The sequence below is a fragment of the Hydra vulgaris genome, chromosome 08 (assembly GCF_038396675.1).
Source record: "Hydra vulgaris chromosome 08, alternate assembly HydraT2T_AEP".
NCBI lineage: Eukaryota > Metazoa > Cnidaria > Hydrozoa > Anthoathecata > Hydridae > Hydra > Hydra vulgaris.
The window spans coordinates 7662502-7677500 of NC_088927.1; the positions used below are offsets into that span (position 1 = coordinate 7662502).

The 14999-nt window shown below is 26.8% G+C and overlaps 1 protein-coding gene across 1 annotated transcript; it reads left to right on the plus strand.

Moving 5' to 3' along the window:
• Window positions 1-296: 296 nt before the first annotated feature.
• Window positions 297-7980, plus strand: LOC136082962 (uncharacterized). The gene is made up of 5 exons (XM_065802378.1): window positions 297-2058; window positions 2185-2469; window positions 2663-2677; window positions 2727-2798; window positions 7907-7980. The coding sequence occupies exons 1-5, from the start codon at window positions 297-299 to the stop codon at window positions 7978-7980; spliced, it is 2208 nt and encodes a 735-aa protein (XP_065658450.1).
• The last annotated feature ends 7019 nt before the right edge of the window (window positions 7981-14999 follow it).

The following is a 14999-nucleotide window of genomic DNA, read 5'->3' on the forward strand; positions in this document are numbered from 1 at the left end:
ATAAAGTTGTTATAGTATTTTTACATCAAACTTTGATTTAAACTATTTTTTTTAACTAATATAGTTTTATTGTATTTTACATTTTTTATTTATAGAGTTTTAAAAAATAACGCGTTGCATTTGAAAAACTTCAATCATTAACTAGAACAATATTACCGTATATTAAGATAATAAAATGATTATTCATAATAGTAATTATACGTTCAATATTAGGTGTTCAACGAGACAAACTTCTTCACGAAATTCATCGTCATTTTTCAATAGGCACACAAAAGTCGGCTTCAGTACTATATGGAATGTCAGGTGTCGGAAAGACAAAAATTGCCAAAAAATACTGTGAAATTTATTCTGACTTCTATAAAAACATTGTCTGGATAGACGCAGCATTTGGAAAATTACAAACTTCTATAAGAAATCGTTGTCAAATGTTAGGATTTCTTGTTCATGATTCGATAGGTGAATATTTTAATATAGAAGTAACTGTTGAAAAAATTCACAACTATTACATCAATGAAAAAACTTTGTACATTTTTGACAATGTTGACGAAGAAAGTGTTAAAGGTTTGAATATGTACATTTCAAGGAAAGCGAACTCATATACTTTAATTACCTCGCAATGGAGAACGTGGTCAAACAATGTAAATAAATTGTTTGTTGATGTTTTTTCATCTGAAGATGCATTCGCTTATGTGAAAAATAATATTAAAGATAACGTCGATGAAAACATAAAAAACTTAATTAAAGAACTTGGTTATCATCCGTTTGCTTTAACGCAGGCAATAAAATATATTAATATACATAACGTATCGATAGAAAAATATATAGATCGATATAGAAAGAAACCCTTGGAAATATTAGACACTGATAACTTTCCTTCTGAAGATGAATCAAAGTCTGCAATAAAAGCAACCAATATAGTTTTATACAAATTAAAAAAAACTAAACTTATTCCATTAGAAATACTTAACTGTTTATCTCATTGCGATGGTACGAATATAAGTAAAGAATTTATAATCCAAATCTTACATCAAATGAAAATAAAAGAAGAACATTTAATAGATGAAATCGTTGGGTTACTAATGAGTTATTCGTTACTAAATTGTTTCGATGATAACAAATATTCGATGCATGAACTGACACAGTTGACGTGTAAATGTTTTCAAAATATAAATTCAAGTACAAATACGTATCTTGATCTAGTAGAAAATTATTTTAAATTTGAGTTGAACCAAGTAAAGGATCACGTGGAATTCGGAAATCATTTCGTTTTTCATTTTCTCTATATGTTTCGTATTAACGGAAAAAAAATGTCAAAAACCTTCCATCATATGACAACTTCTATTAACAAGTTATTAGTATGTAAAGGTTTATTTGATGAAGCAATCGAAATATTAAAAGCTATTCAAAGTTTTAATACAGAAACTTATGGTGAAAATAATAAACTCACGCTTGATACAAAACATAATATCGCAAACTGTTTGTGCGATATGGGAAAATATAACGAAGCTTTAGAAATTTATTATTCTGTTGAGAAAATACAAACTCAAATTTTAGGTATCAACCATCCAGATACAATAAGAACAAAACATAGTATCGCAATCTGTTTGCACGATATGGGAAAATATAACGAAGCTTTAGAAATTTATTATTCTGTTGAGAAAATACAAACTGAAATTTTAGGTATCAACCATCCAGATACAATAAGAACAAAACATAGTATCGCAATCTATTTGAAACAAATGGGAAAATATAACGAAGCTTTAGAAATTTATTATTCTGTTGAGAAAATACGAACTGAAATTTTAGGTATCAACCATCCAGATACAATAAGAACAAAACATAGTATCGCAGTCTGTTTGCATGATATGGGAAAATATAACGAAGCTTTAGAAATTTATTATTCTGTTGAGAAAATACGAACTGAAATTTTAGGTATCAACCATCCAGATACAATAAGAACAAAACATAGTATCGCAGTCTGTTTGCACGATATGGGAAAATATAACGAAGCTTTAGAAATTTATTATTCTGTTGAGAAAATACAAACTGAAATTTTAGGTATCAACCATCCAGATACAATAAGAACAAAACATAATATCGCAATCTGTTTGAAACAAATGGGAAAATATAACGAAGCTTTAGAAATTTATTATTCTGTTGAGAAAATACAAACTGAAATTTTAGGTATCAACCATCCAGATACAATAACAACGAAACATAGTATCGCAGTCTGTTTGCACGATATGGGAAAATATAACGAAGCTTTAGAAATTTATTATTCTGTTGAGAAAATACAAACTGAAATTTTAGGTATCAACCATCCAGATACAATAAGAACAAAACATAGTATCGCAGTCTGTTTGCACAATATGGGAAAATATAACGAAGCTTTAGAAATTTATTATTCTGTTGAGAAAATACAAACTGAAATTTTAGGTATCAACCATCCAGATACAATAAGAACAAAACGTAATATCGCAAACTGTTTAATAAAACAAAAAATAAGTTGTTTAATTAGTTAAATGTAACTTTATTTTACATTTATATTTATAAGTTTTTTTAATCTGTTGATAAAATAAAAGGCGAATCTTTATTTAATATTAAGAGAGCGCCGTAAAGTATTTTTTTAAATTGAATTAAATAATTTTTTAATTTATATTAGCGCTTCAATTTTCAAGTAAGTAGATTTTTTAAATTTAATTTTTTTATTTTTTAATTTATATTAGCGCATTTTCAAGTAAATAGAGAAAGTTTGTATCAGTTATTAATGATAAATATATGCTTAAATTCTATAAATTGTATGTATTTTAAATGAAAGATTAAAACTGTTTTATGGTTTAAAATTAATTAATTTAATGCAGTTTAAGTATTTCTTAATTATGGTTATGTTTTGCTTCATAAGGTTTTGTTAACATATATATATATATATATATATATATATATATATATATATATATATATATATATATATATATATATATATATATATATATATATATATATATATATATATATATATATATATATATATATAAATGTTTCAAGTCTAATTTATAGATGAACCAATAAAAATGGTTCCCTAAGGTATTAAAAAATGTATTACTTATGTAATAAATAAAACGATATAAGAATTTTCAGTTCTCATGATAACAATTTACTTTAAAATATATTATGTTCTTTATGTTTCGTATGAAAAAAACATATTAGTATTTGCCGTTATGTTTTTTATACAAATTATACATTGAACATAACGGGTAGTTACCGTTATGTTCAATGTGTAATCTGTATGAAAAAACAAAAGGGTTTTGTTTTTTTCATACGAATCAAATATAAAACAAAGCAATGCTTACTCGTTTTAAAACACGAAAACTTTAATTTACCGTTATGTTTGAAAACTTAAGATAACGGGTAATTACTAGTAATCGATGGCTCGGCGCAAAATCGATCTGCAATCTCGACTAAAAATAAAGTTGCTTTATTTTAAATCTCCGTGCAAAACAAAATAGGTTTATCAGAAATATCCGAGTAAAACAAAATTGTACTATCTGAGTTTTTGCCAGACACATTTTTGGACAATCCGCCTTTTTTTGCATAAATTCTGCATAAATTTTAGATTGTGTTTTTTTAACTTTTGAAGTTTACTAAATAGTAGTGTTGTTATCGACTTCAACTTAATTGACTAAAAATTGACTAGTCGAAAGTCAAAATTTTTACACATTGAAAAATATAATAGTCGATTTAATCGACTTGGACTTCCTACTTATCGACAAAAAGTCGATTTAGTCGAGTAAAAATGTTAAAATCTTTATGTCTTTTCATTCAATTTAAGTTTTCAATCTTTAGTTTTTGTTTGTAAATTTAATAAAAACATTATAACTATTAGTACAATTGAATTAAAGTACAATTCGCTGGAGCAAGAAGAAGGCTTAAATTAACCTTATCACCAAGCTCCAATAGTAACGCAAATCAATATCTGTAATATGTAAGCAACAGCATTAAAAAAAAAAGATAATTTTAAGACGCTGAGAAACAATAAAAGTAACATAATTTAAAAAAGAAAAAAAGAAATGATTAAAATATAATAATAAAAATGACAAAATTTTCTGTTTTAGGTTACAAACTGAACGTAATTCGATATATATATTGTATATATATATTTTTTTCCAAAATAATTCGAAATAAAAAAAGAGCTATATTTTCAAATTTATGGTGATAATTTAGTTTAATAACTTTTAAAAGGGATAGAGACTATACTCTACTTTATTAAAATCCGTATGTTTTTTCTTTAATATTAAGAGGTATGTCCCCTAATATTTTAAGAAATATTTTGAATTTTTTCAAAAAAATAATTTAGTTGTTTTTAAATCAAAATTCAACATAGATTCTGAATTTAGATAATTCAAAGTCTATATTTAAGTAGTTTTTTCTTAAAATGCGAGTGTTGCACATCAAATATTATATATTTAATAAATAAAAAATTTTTAACCCAAATCACCTAACTATCGTGACCCCCTCTAGATGCTTATTATGACAATAATCAACCAGATTTACTTCACTGCTTAAAAATTACAATAAAAATGGTAGATTGTAGTTAAATAACAACTGAAAGACACTTTTAAGACATGATTGTAAAAAACTTTTTTAAATTTCCTCCAAAACAAACCAGTAGCACAATCCTGTTACTAATTCTAAAAACAGCAGGTGTTTGCTTCAGCGAGAAAAGATGAAAATAACAACAATGTGCAAACCAATTGTTGGATTGGCTTTGTCTGTAATTAGTCATGTAAAAGCTACTTACAATGATCTCAGACAGTTTTTTATCGATGTATTTCCATGGATTAATACAAAATGCTAACAAGTCTTTCAATACGATGATATGGTAGTTGTTTTGTGGGTTTTTATAAGATAAAACTTGGAGATTTGATGTTGTGCCCAGTTTTAACATTGGTAGTAAAGTATCTTAACAAATTATAAAGGTGTTAAGCTTGACCCCTAGAAAAATCGGAATATTAAAGTTTTTGGAATTAGTTGGTTTTTTAATTTTTAGAAAGGTTCTTTCGTATTGTTTAGAAAACAACCGTAAAAATTAGTTGTATGCATCATTAGCATCATTGCATTGAAAAGATTCCAATCAGTTTCTGTTAAAAATTCTCGAAATTTTATAATAGATTGGTTGTTTATTTGTCTTACATATGTTGCAAATAAATTTTTAGATTCAGGAATTAAAGAGTAATTTATAAGAAAATTAGAAATGATCGCTGATATCAGTTTTTAATATTCCACTTTTGATTGGGCAAGGCATGGCAATATTAGTGATAATGTTATCAATAAATGAAGAAGTATTGCGTGTTACGCACGTTGGTATGTTAATTACAGGTATTAAACTGTTCTGAAGTAGAGTATTTACAAACCGTTTAGCATAGGAATCATTATTTTTTGAGTATTTATGTTAAAATCACAAATTAAGTAAACATGTTCTGGTAAATACAATTAAGTAAATGACTTTTGGCAATATATTTTTTAAGTGTCTTTCAAATGCTTCAAAATTACCATTAGGTGGTCTGTAAAGAGAAGTTATGAAAATATTTTTGGTTTTCTGGTTAAGAATTTCAATTGTTAGCGACTCACAATTAGCGTCATTGACACTGAGTAACTTTCTAAAAGTAAAAGAATTAAGAATAAAAATACATACACCCCCGCTAATGCCGTTTTTCTTAGGTTGGTCTATTGAATTATAACCTGGTAAAAAAAATTAGAATTTAACTTATCATTTTGACATCAAATTTCCGTAAGACAGATTACATTAAAACTGTAGTTTAAGTTTTTTAAAGTTATTTTTAGGGATTCAAAATTTTTACTCATACTACTGATGTTCAAATGTAATAAAGAAAAATTGGGTAATGGAGAGTTTAGACAACTTAAGGCATCACTTATATTAAAATAAACAGTATCTATTGAAAAGTTATTAAAATAATTCACGTCAGGGGCAAAGTCATTGGTTAAAAGTGTCGTGTTTTCTCTAATAGATATGTCAAAAACATTCAAAATATTATTTTCCGCCATTTAAAAAAAATGTATATATATGTATACCTTTAAATATTCATTTAAAATACATATCACTTTTTAATTTTGAATTGATTTATTACTACTAAATTAAGTAAATAAAAATAAAAGATAAGTAAAGAGTTTTTAAAATAATAACTTTATCATACAAGATAAATATTTTCACCATTGGATCGCCTTTTCTTCATTTCCGCAAATAAATTCTTTCTTATATCCTCAGTTTCACTGCAAAAGTCTTCGTTCTTATACAAGTTAGTTCCTTTAAGCTTAAATAATTCTTTCAGAACTTTCATCTTGTCTTTATACCTCAGCAAATTAATAACAATTGTTCTGGAGCGTCGTACTTTTTAATCCTGTTCGATGAGTCCGCTCCATATCTATTCCAGATAACCCTAACTTATTTGCAAAAAGCGGTTGAATTTTTTTTTCTGTTTTACTCCAGCTTTCTTTTCTTTTTCTTGTCTCATAAGTATTCTTTAAACCATAGTAAATTTTTTTTTTTTATTCCATAATGTTTAAGTTTTTCACATGGTTGACTGTGTTAAAGGCGTTCGAGAGATCAATAAAGACTCCAAATGGTCATTATTGGAGGCATTGGTTACATGAGTTCCTAATTCGATCGAAGTGTGATCAGTAGAGTAATTTTTTTTAAAGTCAAATTAAATAAATAAAAAGTAAATAAAGAACATGGATACTCAAAGAAGACTATTAGGTCTTGTCACAGAGAACAGTTGATGAAAAACTTGAAACTTAAATGATATGTCAAAAGTATAAAAGTCGTTATACAAATAAAAAACATCCTTTTACAACTAGAAAATATACAAATACAAACAAAAAATAAATAAAATAAATAAAAGTCGTTATATTAAAAAATCCCTTTACAACTAGAAAATATAAATAAGCAAAAAATATACAAGTATTTGATTTAATAAATAAAAAGAAAGCGGGCACTCGCAGAAGACTATTAAGTCTTCATACATGGTCAAATGTATAAAGCACAAGAAAAATTTAAATGCATTCATTTACGTATTCAGTTACAATACAGCATAAAAAAGAAAAAAAGTAAATTATTCAATGTTTAAAAACACAAAAATATATTATCAACAGACAAAATGATTTCCTAAAGCCTTTTCTTTCGAATGAGAGGTAACTCTATTCCAAAGAAAAATCAAAAATGTTTGAAAACTATTTTATTTCAAATAGAAGGTCCACGAAATGAAATGCTTGATTTTCCAAAATTAGCTTGAAAAGATAGCTGAAAAATTAAATTATCATTTCTTAAGTTTTTTTTATTTTTACCTTTTAAGGTCTGAAAAATTATGTAAAGAAACAGGGTTGGAGTAAGTTTTACATTTGTACATAAACAAAGGAAATTAAAAACATTTAGATGATATAGATCAAGAATTTTCATTTCAATTAAATTAGGCTTGACATGAGTAAATCTATCTTTAAAATTAATAAGACAAGAAATATGCTTTTGTTGACGATAAAGTAGCCTAAGTTTAAATTTATTAGCACTATACCAAGCAATATTTGTATAGTTTACATGACAATGGATAAAGAAGTAATATAATTGAATTAAACTGCGTTTATTTAAAGCATTTTAATTTTTTTTGATATAGATACCCAAAAAGTTTGTACTAATTACTTTTTTATTAGAGTTTTGACAATGAAAAGAAATAGTAATTCGCAAAGCAAATGCTTTTTTTTTAGAATCTGGATAAAAAAGTATCCAATTAGTTTTTTGAACATTAAGTGAAAACTTGTTTATTTTAAACCATTCAGAACTTTTTTTTTAATTCGATATTTATATTTTGAAATAATGTTGTAATATTATTACCAGATAAAAAGAGGTTAGTGTCATCTGCAAAGATGAAAGTGATCAATATATTCAATTGGATTGGATGGGTCAGTTAAATTACTATAAACAAACTGTTTACAGTTGCTTAAATAGCTTTTAAGTAACTGTAAAACATTGAAAAAGATTGAAGAGAAAGATTAAAAATGTGATGTAAAGAGGTTTCTATAATATGAAAAACTGATTTAACAACATTTATGCTAATATTATCAAAACCTACACTTGTGTTGTTTTTAAGATTATCTAGAGCAAATCGCAACACATTAATATCTAGTTTAGATTCGTCCATGACCTTATCAATATGTTTTTAAATTAGAGTTATGTGATGATGAACTTGATGGAATTTTTTTCAGCTAAGTTTGGAGCAATAATAAGAAAAAATCTGTTTAGATTTTCAGCTACAATTAACTTGTCATATATTATTTTGCCATATACTGAGATTTTTTTTGACCGAATACTTATTCCATTATTTTTCTGCCAATAATTTCTTTAATAACGCTCCACGTCTTTTTGTCATTTCTGTTAGTTTTTTATAACAACTTTGAATAGTAAATTTTTTATTGTTGTTTAGTTTTTCAAATATTTTTTTTTAAAGTTTATTACGTTTTATTTTTACGAAGTTTTCATACAACTTTTATTTTTCTTTGAAGATTTCAATAAACCTTTTAGGCATCGAAGGAGCTTGATGTGACTTGGTATATATAAAATTTTTTTTCAGGAAATGCTTTTTTATATTACTCACAAGAAAAACTTAAGAAATAGTTCATAACCTCTACCGATTACATTATAAGAAATAGTTCATGACCTCTACCGATTGCATTATAAGAAATAGTTCATAGGCATTATTTATCTCTATCGATTGCATTATAAGATCCCAATCATCGTTATATTTTAAAAGGTGTTGAAATTTTTGTAAGGAATATTTAGCGATCTGCCGCCTGTATATTATAAATTTAGATGAAATATTATTATCATTTATTGATATATTGCTAGTTATTAAAAAAGTAGGAAAATACCGCTTTTGATTATACCGTTTTATATATTATATATCGTTTTATAAAATAATACTTTTATATCGAAAAAAATAATAAATAATAGCAAAAAATATTTTATTATGTTAGGGCATACCGTAAAAACCCCTAATTCCGGATGGTTTAGGGCGTAAATTGTCATAACTAGCTCAATATAAAGAATTTTGAAACAATTTTTTTAAATAAATAAACTTCATAACAAGACAAATCTAACGATATAAAAAATATTATTTTTGCAATATAAATCTATCTTTTATTTTATTTTTAAAAATATTGTTTTTATCCGGAATTAAATGTTTATGTCCCTAATTCCGGATGCGTATAAAATACAGAAAAACACATACACAAATAACACTAACATAAAAATAATTATTTTAATCCATTAAAAAAATGAAATCGTTTAATAAAAAAAGAATATATATTATTTTATACACATTCGTTACAAATAAATTCCATGGTTGGACAATAATCAAAGACACATTCAATGCATGACCAATTTGAACACTGCTCACACGCAAGCCATTGGTTATCTAAGTTATTTCTCCAATTAATTTCGCAAGAATAACATAGAAGATCATCAGATACTAAAATGTTATTTGAAGCTTGAGGAAAATGAGGATCTTCTAATTGATTCTTTGTCTTTATACCTTTTTTACCTGATATTTAAGACGACTGACTTTGTCTCAACTTTTTTTTTCTTCTCTTTTCTGTGCAATTTTCGCTTTTTGAGTAGCAGTAGAAATCTTTTTTTGTTCTCTAGTAAATTTCTTTGCAGCTTGTTCATCTAATTTTTGTTTTTTTGATGCTTGTTCAGCTTCATCGTAAGCTATGGCATCCGCCGAAGTCATATTATAATTAGCTGTTCGCTTTATTCTCTCACTTTTTTGAACTCTTTTATTTAGAGTTGGTGTCAATTGATCTCGAAGCATATTCAACACTGATTTGTTTATATCTTTGCCCACTTGTTGAACAGCATTATTCAAAGTAGCAAAGCTTTTAAGCAAAAATTCACGATTTGACATTCTTGACGGTGTGTTAGGTGTATTGGTAGCATTTACCATAACTAATGGACTAGATACTGTTGAAGAATCAAATAAATTTTCAATATTGTTGTTTTAGACAGCTTGAAACACAGCAACAATGGAAGTTTTTTTAGAAGAAATTTGCGAACGATCGAGTGGAAGTATACCAGCATTTTTTAAACCACTCCGTGCATTTTCAGGTTTAAACCCACCATTTTGGATAAGATCCTTAAACATGGCCGGAAAATATCGATTAGTCAGGCTTTGAAAGTGATTTTTAGTCAAATAACTTTCGACAATTCTCTTCCATGCGCCTTTTACTGTTTTAAAAACGCCACCATCTAGTGGCTGTTAAAAATGGCTGGTAAGAGCCGGCAAAAGCCAAAGTAAAATAGAATTTTCTAAAGCTTTTTTTTTCAACTCTAAGCTCATATGTGAAGCATGGCCATCAAGTATTAGAACTTTAAATCCTGAAAGTTTGTGAGGCAAAAAAACTGTTTTAAACCACGACAAAAAGTGTTCGGATTCCATCCAGCCTGAACTACTACTGTTATAATAAACACTCTAAGCACCGCCTTTGCACCAGTCTTTCATAACATGTTTGCCTTTATAAATTATTTGATGAGGTAAATAATTACCGAATGCGTCACAACAAGTCAAGATTGTCATCATTTGCTTTTCATTCGGTGGTGCTAGCTTTTTAGGGTTTTTTGTTCCTTTTCTACAAATAATTTTGACTTTGCCTTGATCAAATTGCAAACCAGACTCATCACAGTTGAATATTTGAAACGGTTTATCGCCTAAATTATGTTCATTATATGCTACTGCTAATTGCTCAAACCAATTGTCAATTATAGCTGGTTGTGTGGCCACAGCTCTAATAGTTTGCATACCGCTTACTTTTCTTGGGCAAATTTCTTTACGATATTTATTCATGAAACCGGAGTACCATTTTCTAGTCGGTTTGCCGTCTTTGAATAGACTACGTTGGTTTGATTCTTTTAAATAGTTTTCAACAACAACAAACACGTCTTTTTTATTCAAGCCGAAGCCTATATCACTCATAAATTTTAATAAATCAACAATAATAGCTTCAGTGATGTTGCTCATCTTTCTTGGCGCTCCTCAATTATTAGATAATCCTTTTGTTCTGTCAAAAAGTGTAGATTTTGCTACATTATAACACTTATTTCAAAAGGTAATTTATTTTTTTTTTGCTAAAATAATCAGCAAAAAATTCTGCACAAAATAGCGTTTTTACTTTTTTAATTTTTTTGTTGCAAGTCAAAGTTATTTTTTTCCTTTTTTTTGTTTTTTTTTAGTTATGAGAGATTTTAAATTGAAATCTTTCATGATTGCATTAGTTTATGTAATTTTTTTTTTATATTTTTCGATTTGTCTGGTAAAGACGTTTATTAATCAAAAAAAATTATTCATAAATTCATTATATTAAGGGAGTTATGAAACTTTTTACTAAAACCATCCGGAATTAGGGGTTTTTACGGTATGTCCTAATATAAGAAATTGTATTTTATTATTACTTTTATTGTTTCTTAATTATGCTAAATTTAATATTTAATATTCAATATTTTTATTATGTGAATGTGTTACTCAATTAATATCAACATCTGATTTTATATATAAAATCAGATGTTGATATTAATTGAGTATAATTTAAATAACTTACCACAATATTTTTTGGTGGTAAGTTCTTTAAATTATGTTAATTATTAGCAATATAAAATGGCTAAAAAAATATTTTGAATACATTTTGTTATTAAGCCCAAATTTTTTAATTTTGATTAATTATAATTTTTTATAAATTAATATAATTAACTTTCTTACATAATTTTTAGCAGATTTACATTTAATTTTTATATCCTCTATCCTAACTTATTTCCTAACTTTAAATCCTCTTATTAATAACTATTTTAATAAAATACAATTTTTTCTACGTTGAAAAAAAAACACAAAAATAATACTCATAAGTAATGACAATTTATATGGAAATAAAAACACGAAATTAATACTCATAAAAAATGACAATTTATATGGAAATAAAAACACGAAATTAATACTCATACACGGCGATCTACGTTTGGAAGTGAAACATTAAAACTCGAAGTTTGAATTGTTTTAACTACATGTTCCGCAAATTACACATATTTTAAATAAGAATAATTTCGCGCAAAGCATTAATTGAACGCGTTGAATTAATGCTTAACCCTACTATGCCGTCGCTAGTTGACTTGCACTTGTTACGTTGGGGTCCATACGGACCCCAGCTAATCAATTATGTTTTTAATAAAATAATTCGTTATATATATATATATATATATATATATATATGTATATATATATATATATATATATATATATATATATATATATATATATATATATATATATATATATGTATGTATGTATTTTATTCTGTTTCACCAAAAATAATACATAACTTTTTTATTAAAAAAAAATTTATATATGTGTGTATATATATATTTGTATATATATATATATATATATATATATATATATATATATATATATATATATATATATATATATATATATATATATATGTTTATATATGTGTGTATATATATATATATATATATATATATATATATATATATATATATATATATATATATATATATATGCATGTATGGTTTACTTTGCACAGTGTTCACAAAGAATTTTGCTGTGTGTACAGCATACAAAATGGTTACATTTATCACAAGTACTTCGAACTTTTTTATCAAGTGATCTAACACAGAGCTTGCATCTACCTTGTTTTCTTTTCACACTAAAATTACTATTATATTTTGCTTTATTTTCATCATTGCTCCATTTTGTGTTATTTTGTGGATCGTTGAACGACATAGAAGAATTTAATTCAATATTTTGTGATGAAATATTTTCAAGTGACTCGCAAATAGAATCGTGTAACTTTAAAGATAAATTTGAAAGTAACAGTCTTGAATGGAGTTGGTTTGCTACCAGAGATTTACCAAGCTCTTTTAAAAACAATCTTCTGCAATGCGTCTTCTGTTTATTCCATGTTGGATTTAAATGCATCCAAATAACAAAAGCATTAACAGCAAATATGTCTAGGATGTTGTAAAAGATTACCATAGGCCACCTTAATTATAAAAAATAGACTAATAAATAATAGATTCCATAAACTTATTTAGAGTATTGCTTTATTTTTAATTACCTGCGGGTCATTCTCTTTGTAGAAAAAGTAGAGACCATTTGATCAAGAGTATCTACTCCACCCTTTGTTGAATTATAGTCCAGAATTATCTGTGGTTTCTTGTCAGGGCGATTCGATAACTCTGCATCACGATGATTGCTACTCAGCAGAATGACTGACATTCCTTTCTTTGGGACATATGAGACTAAAGTTAACTGTTCTTGGTGACCAAACAATGAAGAGTAGACTTCTCGTGTTCGAGCAGGTAAAAATTCTGTAGGAATTTATTTTTTATTTTTGCGCATCGTTCCAACTAGACTTAATTTTTTCTCCAAAAGTTCTTTTGCAAATGTTACTGATGTGTAAAAGTTGTCCATTGTAACATTTCTTCCAGATCCTTTTATGACTTCAACTAAATCATGTACTACTCGTTGCCCTTGATTTCTTTCTGGTCCCTCCCCATGAATACGACCGGTATAAATTTGTGCATTCAAGACATAGCTGGTACTAGAATCACACAATAACCATTGCTTTAAGCCATATTTAGCTGGTTTGGATTTTATATATTGTCTAAAGGAACAACGTCCACGAAATGGAACCAGCTGTTCTTCAACAGTAACATTTTCATATGGTCTAAAACTATTTGAAAGTGTTTGTACCCAAACGTCAAAAACCTCACGAATAGGTGCAAATTTGTCATTGTTGCGTTTTAATAATCGAGTTGCTTTGTCGTCAAATCTCAAAACTCTTAAAATGGTATGAAAACGCTCACGACTCATTACCGAACGAAAAATCTGCCGGCCATCACTAATGTCCCATAGCTCCTCTGTAGCTTCACCTGCTGATCGGTAAACACCTGCTAAAAATAAAAGTCCAAGAAACCCATTTAGTTCATCCTCAGATATTGGTGCCCACTTTTCTTTAAAAACAATTTCAGCTTCTTTGTTTGAATTAGTTAGAACTATCTTGAAGATCTTTGGGGTAAAAAAAAGTTGAAAAGCATCATTTATTGAATTTGTCATACGTATTGCATATGGTGTTAATCCTGGTTTTAATTTCATGACATTTTGTGCTGCAAATTTTTTAGAATTGTTTAGTTTTTATTTTTGCCATATTTTATTACTTTTTGGGCACTTATAAACATTTGTTGTACTGCTAACTTCCACTTCAGTTTCAACTATTTCATTAGTTTTACCTGGACTTATTTCCTCAGCTCTATCATTATGCATATTTCCTCTATCTAACACCTCATTTGCATAACTTATTCTCCTTTGACTATTTAAGCCATAAATGCTGCTAGTGCCTCTTACTCCACCACGAGTTCTACATCTTCGAGCTCCTAATACTGGTGTTGACCTATTCTCTGCTTTTGAAATTGCAGGAGTATCTATTTGAAAATCAGCATCATCTGATGACTCAGTATATTCTGAGCTGTCTGTGGTTACTTCAATAACTTCTTCTTCCTCTTCATCATCATCATCATCAGATGTTAGCTCTTCTTCACTTGATGGATCTCTATTAAGCGATGCAAACAATAGTTCCTGAGCCTGTTCAGCAGTGTATCTAATATTAACTCTTTTTTTATTTTCAGTCATAATTTTTAATATTTGTTATGAAATCTAAATTTATCTAATTTATCTAAAAATATCAAAGAAAAAGGTTGAGTCACAAATAAAAAATAAAAACAGTTTTTAAAAGCATAAGTTATGAAAAACAATTAAGTTTATAAGAAAACTATTTTGGGGTCCATATGGACCCCAACATCATTGATGTATATTTTGAAAATAACTAAAAAAAGGAAGCAATTTTTAAAAAATATTTTTTTG

What these genes read in the sequence shown, in the direction of transcription:
- LOC136082962 (XM_065802378.1), top strand. Translation starts at nt 297, where the DNA reads ATGTCAGGTGTCGGAAAGACAAAAATTGCCAAAAAATACTGTGAAATT. An exon ending in AATACAAACTGAAATTTTAG is followed by an intron (nt 2,059 to 2,184) that starts GTATCAACCATC and finishes CTGAAATTTTAG; the next exon opens with GTATCAACCATCCAGATACA. An exon ending in ATGCTTAAATTCTATAAATT is followed by an intron (nt 2,799 to 7,906) that starts GTATGTATTTTA and finishes TATTATTACCAG; the next exon opens with ATAAAAAGAGGTTAGTGTCA.